Source organism: Stylophora pistillata, chromosome 5, assembly GCF_964205215.1.
Source record: "Stylophora pistillata chromosome 5, jaStyPist1.2, whole genome shotgun sequence".
In the NCBI taxonomy this organism is placed as follows: domain Eukaryota; kingdom Metazoa; phylum Cnidaria; class Anthozoa; order Scleractinia; family Pocilloporidae; genus Stylophora; species Stylophora pistillata.
This window is the reverse complement of record NC_142523.1, coordinates 8,971,775-8,987,921: the sequence shown is the minus strand read 5'-3', so window position 1 is coordinate 8,987,921 and position 16,147 is coordinate 8,971,775. Positions and strand designations below refer to the sequence as shown.

The 16,147-nt window shown below is 42.0% G+C and overlaps 2 protein-coding genes across 3 annotated transcripts in view; both read right to left on the bottom strand.

The window, feature by feature from the left end:
* LOC148730117 (uncharacterized) overlaps positions 1-16,147 on the bottom strand; it is a 63,259-nt gene that overhangs the window by 8,133 nt on the left and 38,979 nt on the right. The window lies entirely within an intron of this gene.
* LOC148730121 (uncharacterized) lies at positions 4,148-14,707 on the bottom strand. The gene is made up of 2 exons (XM_088761664.1): positions 14,555-14,707; positions 4,148-9,460 (listed from the first exon to the last, which is right to left on the bottom strand). The coding sequence occupies exon 2, from the start codon at positions 9,446-9,448 to the stop codon at positions 5,261-5,263; it is 4,188 nt and encodes a 1,395-aa protein (XP_088617790.1). The 5' UTR covers positions 9,449-9,460; positions 14,555-14,707; the 3' UTR covers positions 4,148-5,260.

Sequence of the window (16,147 nt, the reverse complement as noted above, 5' to 3'; positions counted from 1 at the left end):
TTCGGACAAAAACTTGTGCATGCAAAACGTAGTGAATTAGACTTATGGAATATTGCAGCTTTCAATTTCATTCAGTGTTCACATAAATTACACCCGTGACAAGTTTCCGCACACTGTCTGTTTCACCGATAAATTAGAAGAAATGAACCATAGGCGAGACAGGCCCATCGATGCATTATATCTTTTAATATTTAGCCGAGGCTCCAGTAAAGGGCTCCAAATTGTTGGTAACATAATTATTGAGTGTAGGAGAATGAAACTAGATAACTTACTTGAGCTCTTGAAAGACATGACCTTCTGTTACTTCACGTCCTACTCAGTTGGTATGTGGTTGCTGTCCGGTCGCCGGCTGTCCGGCTTTAGAATTACCTGACACATGTTATGAAACTATTTGTCGTACCAAAAAGTCGCAATTTTAAGCCAAATAGGTAATCGAAGCTCGGAGCTCTATGTTCGAAGTTCCTGACAGAACAAAGACAATTATTACTTCATCGAGTGAAAACATATTTGCAATGCAAATCAATCATTCCGTTACTTCACTGTTTGTAATCTAAATGACATTTCGACAAGGGTAGGTGTGATTTTTGCTAATGATACTTTTTGCTGTAGTGAACTGTAGTTGTGTCCAGGAAGAGTTACTCATATGTTATGCGGAAAAAGAAAAACTGACAGGATTCAAAAAGGGAAGGAAACAATGAGAGTAAAGACAAAGATAATTTCTTCAAACTTTTGAGTAAGAGAGTAGAAATCTGAAGACCTTTTTCCAAAAGCAAGAAAACCAGAAATGCGATAAGTGCAATGTTCACCTGAAAAGAGCGTCCAGAATCTAACTCAAACTTAGTGTAGACTAGCATAATATGTTGTTGAGCATGATGTGAATTTCACAAGACACGGTTTTAACATGATTATCGCACCAGCACTCCACTTAATTTCAGACTTTCCAGTAAACAAAGGAACTTAAGTGAAGGTGTAGTCTGATCGTCCTGGTGAGTGTAGTCCTGAGAAAGACTGTTGTCGATGGTAGTGACTGACGTTTCGACAACCTGTGCGGAAGTCATCATCAGAGTCAAGTAAATAGTTGTTGTCAGTAGAGAGGTCTTATTTCAGTGCGTGTAAAATGATGGGTTAGCTTTGCCGTGATGTTATTGGCTTTAAGACTCAAGTGGCGTAAGACTGTCGTGATTGGTCTGTTTCGATCCGTCGGTAAAGTTAGGTCGTTCTGTTCGGTCGTTCTGTTCGGTTAACGTTGGTTAGTAACTGACGTAGTGTGGTGATGGGTTTGTGGGCGACGCGGATATTGAAGGGTAGTAAGATGCGCGAGATGTTTTCAGACATGCCTTTTATGTACTGTATGGTTGCTGTAGTCGTAGGGGTTGCGGTGTCGTTTGTTTCGGTAGTGGTAGTGGGTCGGTGAGTGTTTCGTCGGATGAAGTCGTTGTTGTAGTTGTTCTTCGTAAAAACACGGTGAAGGTATTTGTTTTCGTCGGATAAGCTGTCTGTCGAGTCGCATACTAGTTGCGCGCGTCGTGTTAGAGTTCTGATAGTTGTGGCTTTAGTTACGATACGTTGACGACACATTTACCGCCGTTCGACGCGACGAAATTGACGCATTCCACCACCACCTTAAGGAACAAAACACTGACATACAGTTTACCAGAGAAGTCGAAGAAAATGGCAAACTTCCTTTTCTAGACTGCCTGGTAAGCCACAACGACAACTCATTACGGACGACAGTTTACAGGAAACCGACAAACACCGACAGATTACTAGACGAGTCATCCTACAGCCCTACATCACACAAAGAACAACTACGACAACGACTTCATCCGACGAAACATTCACCGACCCACTACTACTACCGAAACAAACGATACCGCAACCCCTCCGACTACAGCAGCCATACCGTACATAAAAGGCATGTCTGAAAACATCTCGCGCATCTTACTACCCTTCAAAGCCGCGTCGCCCACAAACCCATCACCACACTACGTCAGTTACTAACCAACGTTAAAGACAAAGACGAACAGAGGAACAGACAGGGAACGATTTATAAGATCAATTGTTCCGACTGCCAAGCCTCCTACATCGATGAGACTGGCAGAAACCTCACAACAAGACTGACTGAACACAGACGGGCGACGAGGAAAGGTGATGTCAGCAATCACATTGCTGAACACCAGCGACTTACCAACCACAACATTGACTGGGACTCTGCGCAATGCCTAACCTACAGCACTGACTATTTTCAACGACTGACTCTGGAAAGCTGGTTTACTAACTTAGAACAGACTCCCCTAAACAGATGTCAACACTTACCCGCTCCATACAAACGACTCATTCACGACATAAACATCACAAACGACCGAAAAAGAACGACCTAACTTTACCGACAGATCGAAATAGACCAATCACGACCGACTTACGTCGCTTGAGTCTTACAGCCAATAACATCACGGCAAAACCAACCGATCATTTCACACAAACTGGAATAAGAACATTCTACTGACAACAATCATTCACTTGACTCTGATGATGACTTCCGCACAGGTTGTCGAAACGTCAGTCACTACCACCGACAACATTCCTTCTCAGGACTACACTCACCCGGACGATCAGACTACACCTTCACATGTTACCCCCGGGTACAAGCCATTTACTGCAAAGGAACTTGAGCAAAAAAAATATTAAAAAAATAATAATAATGTGCCACTTGTACCAGCGCAATCTGTAAGGGTCTATACCCTCAAACAAAGGGAAAGGAATACTGTTCGTTACGAAGGAGCTATTAGCTAAAGAACGGCTGCGAAGGAGAAGTGGCATTTTCAGGCCAGCGGAGGTAAACACGAGACATGCGCGCAGGAGGATGCTGCGAACCACACGCGACACCCGTCTTTTGAGCTCTAACCGACCTCCCATAGTGCCAGGCTCTGTTCACCTCAAACAAAAGCAGATTTGCTTTGTAGAGCATCACACAAATTCTCAAACCATTATCTTGGTTGATTGGGCATCGAATATAACAAAGAGCTTTTTTGATGCTTATGGAAACAAGGGCTTTTTAGGTTGGCAAGTAGTGGCGTAGCTAGCATTTCACACATTCGAATTCTGTGCTCCTTACGTAAACTGGCCTACACTCCTGCTTTATTTTGTGTATCAACAAGCTCGTGTTCACACCGCGAAAATGACTGACAAATAGAGTATGATTAGAGCCACGCGGATTCTGTGCATTCGCTCGGTTTTTGCCAAACGGAATTATAGGTTTTATCTATTGTTCTAACAACCAATCTTTTCAACCCCCAAAACGCAACACCATCGACTGCAGAAGTGCCATTACTTAACTCCTTGAATAATTAGCCTACTTAGTTAAAGATTACAATACGTACAGCACGCCAAAAGTTACTATGGTTGTGATGATTTAAACTATGAAAAATTTTCAAATTTTAAAGGATTACTTCGATGTCAAAACCGGAAATTAAACTTAATACGTTCTAGAGGAACCATACTCCGAGAAAAGTCCAACGTTCATTGCAATAAAGTCACAGACGATATTTTAAAATCTTGACAGCCAGTGACGGGGTCTAATTCTATATTACATAGACAAAGTTGAAAAACATCTGCGCATGTCACATAGACGCCTATAAATCCATAGCAACAGTATGTATTTACGTATGATGCACGATCCTCGCAGTAGATAGAGCTATTTATGCAATAGCGAAAATCAGACCTGAAAAAAATCAGGCCTGTACGGGACTCGAACCACTGACCTCTGCGACACTAGTGCAGCGCTCTACCAATTGAGCTAACAAGCCAACTGGGAGCAGGCCGTTAAGTTGATTCGTGATACAATGAATATATGAAGTTCATATATTTTAAACTGCGGTATTAGATACGTATGATGCACGATCCTCGCAGTAGATAGCGCTATTTATGCAATAGCGAAAATCAGACCTGAAAAAAAAAAAAAAAAAAAAATCTGGCCTGTACGGGACTCGAACCACTGACCTCTGCGATACTCTAGTGCACTAGTATCGCAGAGGTCAGTCGGTCGAGTCCCGTACAGGCCTGATTTTTTTTAGGTCTGATTTTCGCTATTGCATAAATAGCGCTATCTACTGCGAAGATCGCGCATCATACGTATCTAATACCGCAGTTCAAAATATATGAACTTCATATATTCATTGTATCTCAGTATGTATTTAACAATTATTCCACTCGCGCTTGTTGGATATGAGATGATAGATAGCCAACGAGGCGCGTAGCGCCGAGTTAGCTATAGTCATCTCATATCCAACAAGCGCGAGTGGAATAATTGTTTTATTAAAAACACCCTCACAATATTAGACAAATCTTCTCTTCTCTTCTTTTTAGCTCCCTTTTAATTTTAAGCCAACGCGTACACTAATCATATTTGTAGATTATGGTATATATATCATAATCATAATGGCTAAGCCCATATTTATAGATTATGGTATATATATCATATATCATAATGGCTAAGCCCATAAAGTCTTGAATTGCATTATCCAACGATCTAGTTTTTAATAATAATTGATAAGGCGCAATTTTTAAAACAATTGAAAAGATTAATCCTTGATACTTCAAAACCACTTTTTTCAAAGCAAAATATGATAAAACTGTCGCTGAGGACCGTCCAGCTGACGTGTCGAGATCAACGTAGCCGAACTTACTCCAAATGCATTTTGACGATCGAACTTCGATGATAGACCGGCTAATATCAGCAAGGATGAAACTATGGTGTGCAAAAGATATTTTGTGCCCGTTTTGAGAGACATCCGAGGTGAAAGTTTGAAGCGTAATTTCTCTACTAGTGCCGTGATCTAGGGGGAAAAACCACAGGGAGTTTCAATTTTTTAAATATTCTGCCATTTTTAGTCTAACGTTGCTATGGTTTCAAGAGTGAGCCTGCAAAAGTTCTTGAGATTTGAATGGGATTTTTAGCTCTGCCTTTTACAGATCGGTTGCGGCACGTGTCAAACGCAACTGACTGCACTCTGACTGGCTCTTTAACTTGTAATGTTGATCGCTAGAAGTCTGGCTTACAAGGAAATTTTCTGTTGTTTCTTAAATTTTCTACATTACAATGCACCACAATTAGGTGTTGCTTGACTTAATCTGTATAAGTATGCTTTAAACTGAAGTCTTGATATCTTTGTTTGAACTCTCAATTCCGATTTGACCTTCGCTGATCTACGAGTAACGAACCTAACGCTTTAAAGAATTACGAATTTATGAATATTGAACTTTATGTGTTACCAATATTCAGTTCTGCTGTACGTAGCTGAGCAAGTGCATTCTGAAAAAATCTCACTTTCTCATCTTCAGGGCCAAAGTTCTTGACATAAATCGCCAACGCAAGATCATAACACCCTTTTGCTGCTTGGCTGAGACCTAGATAATTGTGCACATCGCCCAGGTTTATATAAGTATCTGCTACCTTGACGTGTTCCGGACCGAATATCTTAAGGCGAATATCCAGCTCTCGCTCGTGACAGTCTTTGGCCTGCTTTAGGTCACCCAGCTGCCTGTGGACAGTGCCCAGGATATTGTAAGACTTTGCGACATGAACATGCTCAGGTCCGAGCTTTTTCAGCCGAACATCCAGCGCTCGCTCGAGACAGTCTTTTGCCTGCTTTAGGTCACCCAGCTGCTCGTGGACAAGGCCCAGGTTATTATAAGACGTTGCGACATAAACATGCTCAGGTCCGAACTTTTTCAGCAAAACATCCAGGGCTCGCTCGTGACAGTCTTGTGCCTTCTTTAGGTCACCCAGCTGCTCGTGGACAAGGCCCAGGTTATTATAAGACGTTGCGACATGAATATGCTCAGGTCCGAGCTTTTTCAGCCTAACATCCAGCGCTCGCTCGTGACAGTCTTTTGCCTGCTTTAGGTCACCCAGCTGCCTGTGGACAGTGCCCAGGTTATTGTAAGACATTGCGACATCAACATGCTCAGGTCCGAGCTTTTTCAGCCGAACATCCAGCGCTCGCTCGTGAAAGTCTTTGGCCTGCCTTAGGTCACCCAGCTGTTCGTGGACAGTGCCCAGGTTATTGTAAGACATTGCCACATCAACATGCTCAGGTCCGAGCCTTTTTAGCCGAACATCCAGCGCACGCTCGTGACAGTCGTTTGCCTGCTTTAGGTCACCCAACCGCTCGTGGACAATGCCCAGGTTATTGTAAGACATTGCAACATCAACATGCTCAGATCCGAGCTTTTTCAGCCGAACATCCAGCGCTCGCTCGAGACAATCTTTTACCTGCCTAAGGTCACCCATCTGCCAGTGGACAACGCCCAGGTTATTGTAAGACGTTGCGACATGAACATGCTCAGGTCCGAGCTTTTTCAGCCGAACATCCAGCGCTCGCTCGTGACAGTCTTTTGCCTGCTTTAGATCACCCAGCTTCCCGTGGACAGTGCCCAGGTTATTATAAGACATTGCGACATGAACATGCTCAGGTCCGAGCTTTTTCAGCATAACATCCAGTGCTCGCTCGTGACAGTCTTTTGCTTTACTCAGGCGACCCATCTTTTCGTGGACATCGCCAAGGTTATTGTAAGACATTGCGACATGAACATGCTCAGGTCCGAGCTTTTTCAGCCAAACATCCAGCGCTCGCTCGTGAAAATCTTTTCCCTGCTGTAGGTCACCCAGCTGCTCGTGGACAGCGCCCAGGTTATTGTAAGACATTGCGACATGAACATGCTCAGGTCCGAGCTTTTTCAGCCGAACATCCAGGGCTCGCTCGTGAAAGTCTTTTGCCCGCTTTAGGTCACCCAGCTGCTCGTGGACAGCGCCCAGGTTATTATAAGACGTTGCGACATCAACATGCTCAGGTCCGAGCTTTTTCAGCCGAACATCCAGGGCTCGCTCGTGACAGTCTTTTGCCTGCTTTAGGTCACCCAGCTGCTTGTGGACAAGGCCCAGGTTATTATAAGACGTTGCGACATCAACATGCTTAGGTCCGAGCTTTTCCAGCCGAACATCCAGGGCTCGCTCGTGACAGTCTTTTGCCTGCTTTAGATCACCCAGCTGCTCGTGGACAAGGCCCAGGTTATCATAAGACGTTGCGACATCAACATGCTCAGGTCCGAGCTTTTTCAGCCAAACATCCAGGGCTCGCTCGTGACTGTCTTTTGCCTGCTTTAGGTCACCCAGCTGCTCGTGGACAAGGCCCAGGTTATTGTAAGATGCTGCGACATCAACATGGTTAGGTCCGAGCTTTTTTAGCTGAACATCCAGCGCTTGCTCGAGACAATCTTTTGCCTGCTTTAGGGCACCCATGTGGCTGTGGACAATACCCAGGTGACTATAAACATGTATAATTCGTAATTCATTACTTGGGTTTCTCAACTTACCAATTGCTAAGACTGCTGTAAAGTAGCTTCTCGCCGCTGGATATTGAGAGTGCTCGCGGCACATATTTCCGAGGGTTGTAAAGACGTTAGAATAGTCCTCCAGAGTCAATGTATCAATTTGAGAAACTTGAGATAATCCGTCTTCAGAAAACAAATGTTCGGCTTCTGTAATCAATTTTGCTAGGTGAGGAACAATTTTTGTGCCAATAACTAGAGAATCTAGATCCTCGAATTTGGAAAAGGATGAAACAGCCCCTAGTATGGATTTTATTTGCTTATCATTGGCAGATTTCTTTGTTACTGAATTAACAACGTAATGGACGACTACATGCACTCGAATGTAAACACCGCTCTCCTCTTCGTCAAACAACAAGAATGGGCATCGATTTATCTTTACCCCAATCGCATCTTTATCTTCCAATTTCTTTTCCATTTCCATAATGTAGCTGGCGACAATATCTTTTAGTATTGGTTGTGGCGCACAAAGAGAGAGAAAAGTAAACAAGTGATCTACAACTGTGTCGGATCTCATTATCTTTTCCAAGGCGAGTGTTGTCGCTGTGGTCATTGTTTTTGAGTAACTTGGGTTTGTCTCGGCAAGAATGTTCTCAGTTGTACTTCGGTGCCCTTTTTCAAGTTTCTTTAGAAAGTCAGTCCAGCCGAATTTTGAAGCTATTTTACTATCCCGAACTTGTCTTACATAGATAGCGGCGCTGGCTAAAGCCAGTGGCTGGTAGTCCAAAGTTCGTGCAATTTCTTTTTCTACCTCGTTATCAGTGACACCAGAAAGGAGCCTTAACAAGGAGCTGGCATCATCAGGTAGCATTCCTTTGCTTACAGAGATGTGCTGAATGAAAGAGCGTTCTAAAGGAATAGAGTTGGTGTCTTGTGTTGTTATCAGCGACTGGCCCCTCGCCCATTGTTGGTTTCCTGGACCTGGCAAGTAAGTGTGTACGTGAGACAAACTAGTGACATTATCAACAACTAACAACCACGACGTGAAAAGCCCGATTTTCGCGCTTACCAGGGTATTGAGAGTTGCAATTTTCTCGTCTGCGTTCAGATATTTGGAATTACGAGTGTCTGTAACTGAGTAATCTGGACATTTACACTGTCGAGCGAAGGAGACATACGATTCCAAAAGTGTTTCTGAACTTTCGGCATTAAGTGTCATGACAAATGAAATCGCAGAGGGAGTTTTTTTGCCTTCGTCGAAAAATTGCTTGGCTACTAGTCGGGCCAGCTGAGATTTTCCACTTCCGGGGTTCCCGGATAAGTACAAGGTGCTTAAGCTGTCATTGTTGTCATCTTTGAGTTCTTTGAGGTGTTGTGTGATTTTATCAACCTCCGATCTGCGAGGGAAGACATCATGTGTGGGTTCAGGAGGAAGAATACAAAATGGGAAGACTTCGGTTTGCAACTGTTCTTCAAGTGTCTGTCGTTGATTCTCTTTTTCTTCTAGTTGTGTTTCTTTTTCAACAAGTTCTTCGTATTTTTCTTGAAGTTTTGTTTCCTTTTCTATGACGTCTTGTTGAAGTTTGTTAACTTTCTTTAGAACATATCTCAACTCTTCCGTTGGGAAACTTGCCTGAGTTTGGATTTCATAGATTTTTAAAAGCGCAAGCCCGAGTGCGTGAAATGCAGTATTGACCTTTGAAATCGCATTTTGAAAATCTCTGTTGGAGAGTTGGCCTCGTGGCATGTGCGCAAATTCTTCATTGCGAAATATCCTGAGGTCATCCACATTTGATTTTACAGTTGGATGGAGACCGCGGATGCAATCGGAATGAAGAATGGCATAAAACAGCATGGTACAATCCCATTCCGCTCTGTCACCATTGGTCATAGTTGTCAAGAGACGGGCGTTTCTACTTCTGTTTCGTGGGGACTCACCGTTCCAAAAGTCCATTTCATTTTTCGGTTCATCTTTCCATTCTCCCAGGGTTGCCTTGTAGCGATTGTCCCATTCTCGTTTGAAGATTGTTCGAAGGCCTTCAGTTAGCACATCGGTGACAATGTAACAGATCCTGTAGTAATTCAATTGCTCCTCAGTATATTCCATTGGAGTGGCCATATTCAACCAGACCTTATACAAAGGCAGTGTCCCCATTAGTCAAGTCATTCAGTTGTAAAACTTAATTAATCCTCTTCGCAATTGAGTACTTAGAAATTTTCAACTTTGTCTAACATTTACTACGATTAATAGTTGAGTTAGATGCGGGAAAGGTTTGGGGACGTGGGTTTGACCGTAAAGTTGCCACGTCAGAATTTTATTCGTTTGATAACTAGTCAAGAGTTTAGCGTCGCTAACGGCCAAACTTAGAAGGCCGCCAAAGAAAGAAATCAAGCGACACCTCGTCTCTGGAAATGGAGCTGGTTTCCCATGAAAACAACATGATCTTAACCTCAAAAGTTTGTCACCAAACTTTTATCGCTTCTCACTCAACTGAAAATTGTAGTATGTATTTATTAACTGATAAGTTTGTGTTCGCTATGGAATCAGGAAAAAAGGAATAAGAAATATATACTTTATTGATGGGTTCAGTTTCATGACGTTTTTGCACGATCTTTAAAAGGGCAAGTCTTGAAATGGAATCTTTAAGGGAAAAAAGACAAGAAGACGCCCATAAAACGCCTCACAGCAAGATGTTCTGGCTGAGAGGAAACACTGGGACTACATCTGGTGGCATGGACCACCCTTGTAGGCTAACTCAGGATTGTACGAGTTGAAGCAGGGAGATTGTCAATGGCCTATGCTCGAGGAGGAGCCTGGCCACAAACTATTTGTTTAAAGAGAGTATCTGATCAACTGCGCAGCTACCCCTCCTTTAACCCAACAATAGTCGACTGATGAGAAGTTAAGGTTAATGTTGGGTTAGGGGAGGGGTAGGTGCGCAGTTGTTCAGGTACTCACATTGATCCAAACCAACGCGAGATTTAGGGATGAATTAGACTAAACTGAAGATATCGGCGACATACTATGACTTTGAGAAAGATATAACTGTGTATGAATAGTTACGAAATTTAGTGTTTTAGTGGTCCTGGGGACCAGTCTCACTCGTCGCCTAGGGGAGGGGAGGGTGGAGAATCTTGGAGGACTGCGTGGTTTTTAGGGAGGAACAATCGTCTCCGATGGAGTATAAAGCGGAAACTGTAGAAAATGTATTGCCAATTCATCGCTCATCAAAGTGAGAATCATTGCCAGTTTTAGAGAAACTGTACGCCCACCCTTCCTAACAACAGTCAACTCGTAACAAGTAAGGGTGACTGTAAGGTTCATTGGGGGGGGGAGGGGTAATCTCGAAGTTGCTCACATTGATCCAAACAGATGCGAGATTTAAGGCCCGTTTAAACGGTTTTAACATTTCACTAACATTCGTTCTAGAAATGTTGAACGGATGTTGAGCAAATGTTGAACGCAAAAAAAAATTTGTGCGGAGGCCTTTCAGTGGCCCTTAAAAGTTCTTCAAATGGTTTTATAAAGGAAAAGCTGAGTCGATGTTGAATGAAAGTTTGAACTGATTGAAACTTGATTCAACACGCTTTTAACAAGGTTTTAACACTTTTTACGTTTTCAACAATGTTGGACGACCTGTTCAAACGCACCGAACATTTGGTTCAACAAAGGTGAAGTGCATGTCGAAGCAGATGTTGAAACCATGCATTTAACGGGCCTTTACAGATGAATTAGACCAAAATTGAAACTATCGGTTACATACTTATACTTTAAGAAACACCTACTTGTGAATTTATAGTCACAAAATTTGGTTTTTGAGGGGGGTCCGACAGAGTATAAAGGGAGGGCTCTATAAAATTTACTTCCAGTTACTCGCTGATGAGGGGGGATGGTGATCATAAGGATATTGTAAAGCTTTATGGGGGCATAAGGAAAATTGTATTGTGATGCAATACGGTCATTTTCACATTCTCACACAGATCAACGATTTCCTCGGCCCATCACGGAAAGACGAAAGGTTTGAAAACACACAACTTTAGGAAAATTAAGGAAGCTTTTCTGGCTCTGCATTTCATACAACAAAGATCGAGGCCGCGCGAGACAACATGCCGCTTGAGCGAACTGGTACTGGCTCGGCCGATCCCAGCATTCATTTGGACGCAGTATTAGGCAAATCGAGTAATTACTGGCAACTCATTACCATTAATTAATTTAATGGAATCGACATTCTTCAAATGACGTCAGTTGAATACTATTTACATTTCCTAGAATGTTCAAATTCAAATTAAAAAAAAAAAATTCCGAACAAAACTTTTAAAATATTTTAAGGCAAGCAAGAGCTTTTAAGAGCAATTTAAGTCGTCACATATGGTTGGGTTTCAGGTGACGTCACAAGCTTTGCTGAAGTTAGTGTCCGCTATGTTGGTGTCTCTCGGGTGTCAAATTTATGAATAATTAGTCGATTTCTATAGTGAAGCCCTCTCTCTTATCGCCCTATTATTTCCCCAACTACATGAATATCCGGGAAGAAAAAAGCGATAAAAGTATCTGGCATTCATCTTAAGGTATCCCAGTGCTCTCTGAGTATGCCGAAAGCTTAGAGAGATGGAAGGAAAGATGTTTGCAAAAGATCTCGGTCATTGGGGTTGACCCTGCAAGCATACCAGCCGAGAAGTTCAGTCCAAAATGCTTGCCTCCTGTGGAAGCGTCGGACTTGCTGAGTTACCTCGTTCTTGAGACCAGCTTCTACACCAAGAAGCAGTTCAAGGCGTTCAAGAGTCTAGAGGCGTTTAATCAAATGGTGTCGGGATTTGTAACCTCAGTTGTAGGCAAAGTAATCGCCGGCAAGAATGCCGTGAGAGCACGAGTTTGGCATTCACAGCATATGAATGATCCTTTAGTGAACATTTGGGTCATTTCCGAAAACGATGGGACTATTTTGTCAGCCCATTGCTTGGGATGCAAAGCTGGACTGGCTGAGTCATGCTCACATATCGCGAGTGTTTTATTTATGTTAGAGGCAACTACTAGAATTCATGGCAAGGTCGCTGGGTGTCACGAAAACTCAGACACCGAAAACTCAGGTCCCTCGAAGTGTTCTCCGAGCTTCCGAAGTGCTCCATAATTCGAGAGTGCATAGCATAAAGCATGAACCAATTGTTTTATGATATAACCGGTGGAATAATGCAACAAATCCGACGCGAAAGATGAACAACAATATCAAGAGTGATTCTTCAGTGAGGCGAATCGTGACGGCGCTGATGCCGAGTCTTCTTTCGCGTTGTTTTTCTCTTTCTGCCTCATTTAAGAACTCTAGCCCAAGGGTCACAAAATTGTCTTCGTTTTGGGACTGGTGGGCCGAGTCTCTGTTTGTATCCATTATTATCGCGAAATATTTAAGAATTTTAACAGAGCGACAACAAGGATCTGTGCGACGAAGTACAAAAAGGTAAACGAACGTCCCTTTCGGCTCGTCAAAATCACGCCACATTTTAATACTTTGGTGTTGGAGCGAGCGCATTTGATCCCGTTAACTGTGAATGAAAAGTTCAAAATTAACGGGAAAAATGGAGGAAATCTAAGCTAAATGAAGTCTTGTGTCACTCTAAAATGTTTTAATACTCAACCATCGGACGTTTTTGCGAAACGTGCAACTTGCGGCCTTGCTTTTGCTGCTTCAGTTGGATGAAGATCCAAAAGGTCAAAATACACTAGGGATTACCAGGAGTGATCATGAGTCGAGTTTATCTCTTGAATTTTCGAGGAGTCTGAGTTTTCGGGGTGTGAGTTTTCGTGACACCCCAAGCTTACTTGCAGTCAGGTAAAATGCTCATGGATTTTGCCGACATAGGTCAATGAAGTGCCGTATGCGAGGGCTAAAGACATCGATTTCTCATCGGCTAAGAAGCTCAAAGAAAAGCTCGACCAAAAAATCGAGGATCTACAACAGCCGCAAGCCTCGAACAATACAACAACTTCTAGTATCTCCTGTTCTTCCCCTTGATTTGTGATGATCTTAGGTATAGCGCATTAGATCATATATATAATGAATTTTGCGCTATAGAAATAATAAAATTATTAAATTATTATACGAAAAAATCCTTAGTCTTTATGCTTTCCACTTTTGCTCGAACAGCCAACAATAATACATAAAACCATCCCTTCTTTCTCACATGAACTCTTCGTTAGATACGGTTTGTTTACGCTCGAGGGACACCAAGATGGCGGATAGTAACCGTTGCTAAGGTATTGGTCACGTGGGTGAAACCCAAGAATAACACAGTGTTTCATCGATCTTTTCTTCCTTTCCGCGCATCAGTGATCATACCGAGGCCGTTGTCATCAATATCTTGTCTGCAAAATTGTCTTGAAAAACAACAAATAACAGCCGGCACTAGTCTGCAGAAATCGTTTCTGAATTTTATTTATCATATCCAGTAACTATCGAGTACTAATTTGAAATTTCTTCTATAAAGTAGCCCTTGTGAGATGTTGTTTGTAATTTGTTTACTTGACCCAGCAGAGCATGTAACTTGCATCCGTAATGATGAATAAAGTAACTGTATGTATATATACATCTAACCACTATTCCAGTTACCAATCTACAGTAGAATCCTCGTAATTCGGGGAGACGTAAAAGGATTCGAGTTAGCGAAGGTTCGAGGTATCGGGACTGGAGTTGAATTGCAATTGTTCTATCACAATTAATAACGAATCATGTATACACTTCTTGCACGATCGAGAGTCGTTTCGCACATTTAGTTTGTTCCGTATAAGAAAGTTTTATTTTAGAAAGTTTAGCTAAATGTGTCACGTTTTCATAAATGTTACCATGTTCTTATCGATCACGAGTAAAGGTTGGGACGTGTCAATCAGCTCTGTTCAGACACCTACCTAAAGTTAACGTAGCTCCATTTTCTGCCTTTAAAAGCACACACAACCCACAATTTCTCTATTCGCTCCGACGAAGGGCTAACGTTCGAAACGTCAGCTTTTGTAATCGTTACGGTGGCCAATTTACCATTTCAACTTTGTTGATATATCCAAATTATTTTATTACTAAAGTCAGAGTTATCAGGGTAAATTTGAGCCAAGGGAAAGTATCATCAGTTTGAGTCAACCGAGTTCAAATCGACTATTGAATTTAATGATACAAAGTATGCCAAAATTGTCCGAGTGTTCCATTCAAATCCTTGAGAAAAAATAAGAATCGACGAAACTTACCGGATCACAGGTTTTGGGAACTGACGAGTTGAACTCCCAAAATCTCAATTAACAGAAGAAAAATAGTTGAATTCCGCAATCTTCGGTAGAATCGCGAAGGTAAACCATATATTTCAAAATCAGCGAGGCGTGTTCATCTCGTGATGTTCATTACAATGCCTCTATTATTAAAACTTTAAGTAATTATCAGAAGATGGTTAATACAACAGATTGCTTTCACTCACGCGATACGAGCCATGCAAATTTATCGGAACACAAGAGAAATTTATATCAGAAAAGAGTTCAAATCCCAGAGCGCCGTCCTGGTTCACTAAGTGGGAGTTAGGGGTAGGCCATTTCCTCTACCCGCTTAGTTCTACGGGTATCTATGTGAGGGAGGGTTAATCTTGTACCCAGATGCTATGGTGTAAATTTAATGTAAATAGTCTGTGTGCGATATAGTATCTCAATCCTCGTACCCAGACCATTCATGGCCAAGAGGTTACAGTCACACAGTGGGATCTGGGCACCAGGTTAAGATAGCGATAACATGTGGACACCGCTGCAGCAAAACAAAGACAGATTTGAAAATGCCCAATAATTCAACAGACAGTTTACTTTCTCATGAAAGCGACTTATTGCGTAATCAGGAAATTTAAGAAATCTACTCGTTTAATGAAATGAATTTTATAAAGTTACATTTGTTTAATGCTATTCTTCGAGAAAACTCAGAAGAGGAGTTTATGTCCAAGAGATTATAAAGCTGAATAATCTCTTGTTAAATATGCCTTAAACTAAATCACCATCTTTGGAAGAAAGACCGAAAGTTGGAAAGCTGTTCATTTGTTGCTTTATTAACTTCAAATCCTCCAATTACTTTTCTAACTATTTAACCACTGAAATTATTTTATCATGCGAACGCCCAACAAACACTCAAACGCGGGAGAATTATGCCAATTTTTGCCCTCACACCCTTTTGTTCCACCACTGTGACAAATTTTGCATCGAAATATCTTAAAAAATATAAAAAAAAAAAAAGAAAAGAAAACTCTTGGAAATAAATCCCCGAATCGATAAACGACACAGTGTGGTAACACTATTGTCCGAAGAGAAATATTTTTGCCTCCTTTTATGTTTTCTCTTTTGAAGAGGGGGGTGAATGCTTTTTAAGGAATGGTCATTATTTGTCGCCTACAAGAATGGGGGGGGGGGGGAGAGGGGGGTTGAAGGATGTTGTTTGTATCACAGTAAAACTTACCTAAGGCCTTGCTAGGGTTCTATGAGATTCTTATGGTTCAAATTTTCTGATTTTCTGAACCTCCCTCCCATCCTCTAAATCCTTTATATCTCAAAACCAGGATTACGGCTAACCAGGCTGGCTCGTTTGACTTGGAATCACAAAGCTGATTACAAACGGGCCAAGATCTCGGTAAAATCGGGTCAGCCCGGCTTATGTAACCAGGCCCTCTGTTGGTGTGTTAGTAATTAAAATGTGTCGATTTGTCGTAGCCTGCTAAAACCAGAACAAAAGCACCAATGATTTTCGTTATTTTTCTTACCTATTCAAGACGTCCTTTACATTACGAAGGCATAGTAAACGACCACTCAATAGGT

What these genes read in the sequence shown, in the direction of transcription:
- LOC148730121 (XM_088761664.1), bottom strand. Translation starts at nt 9,448, where the DNA reads ATGGCCACTCCAATGGAATATACTGAGGAGCAATTGAATTACTACAGG.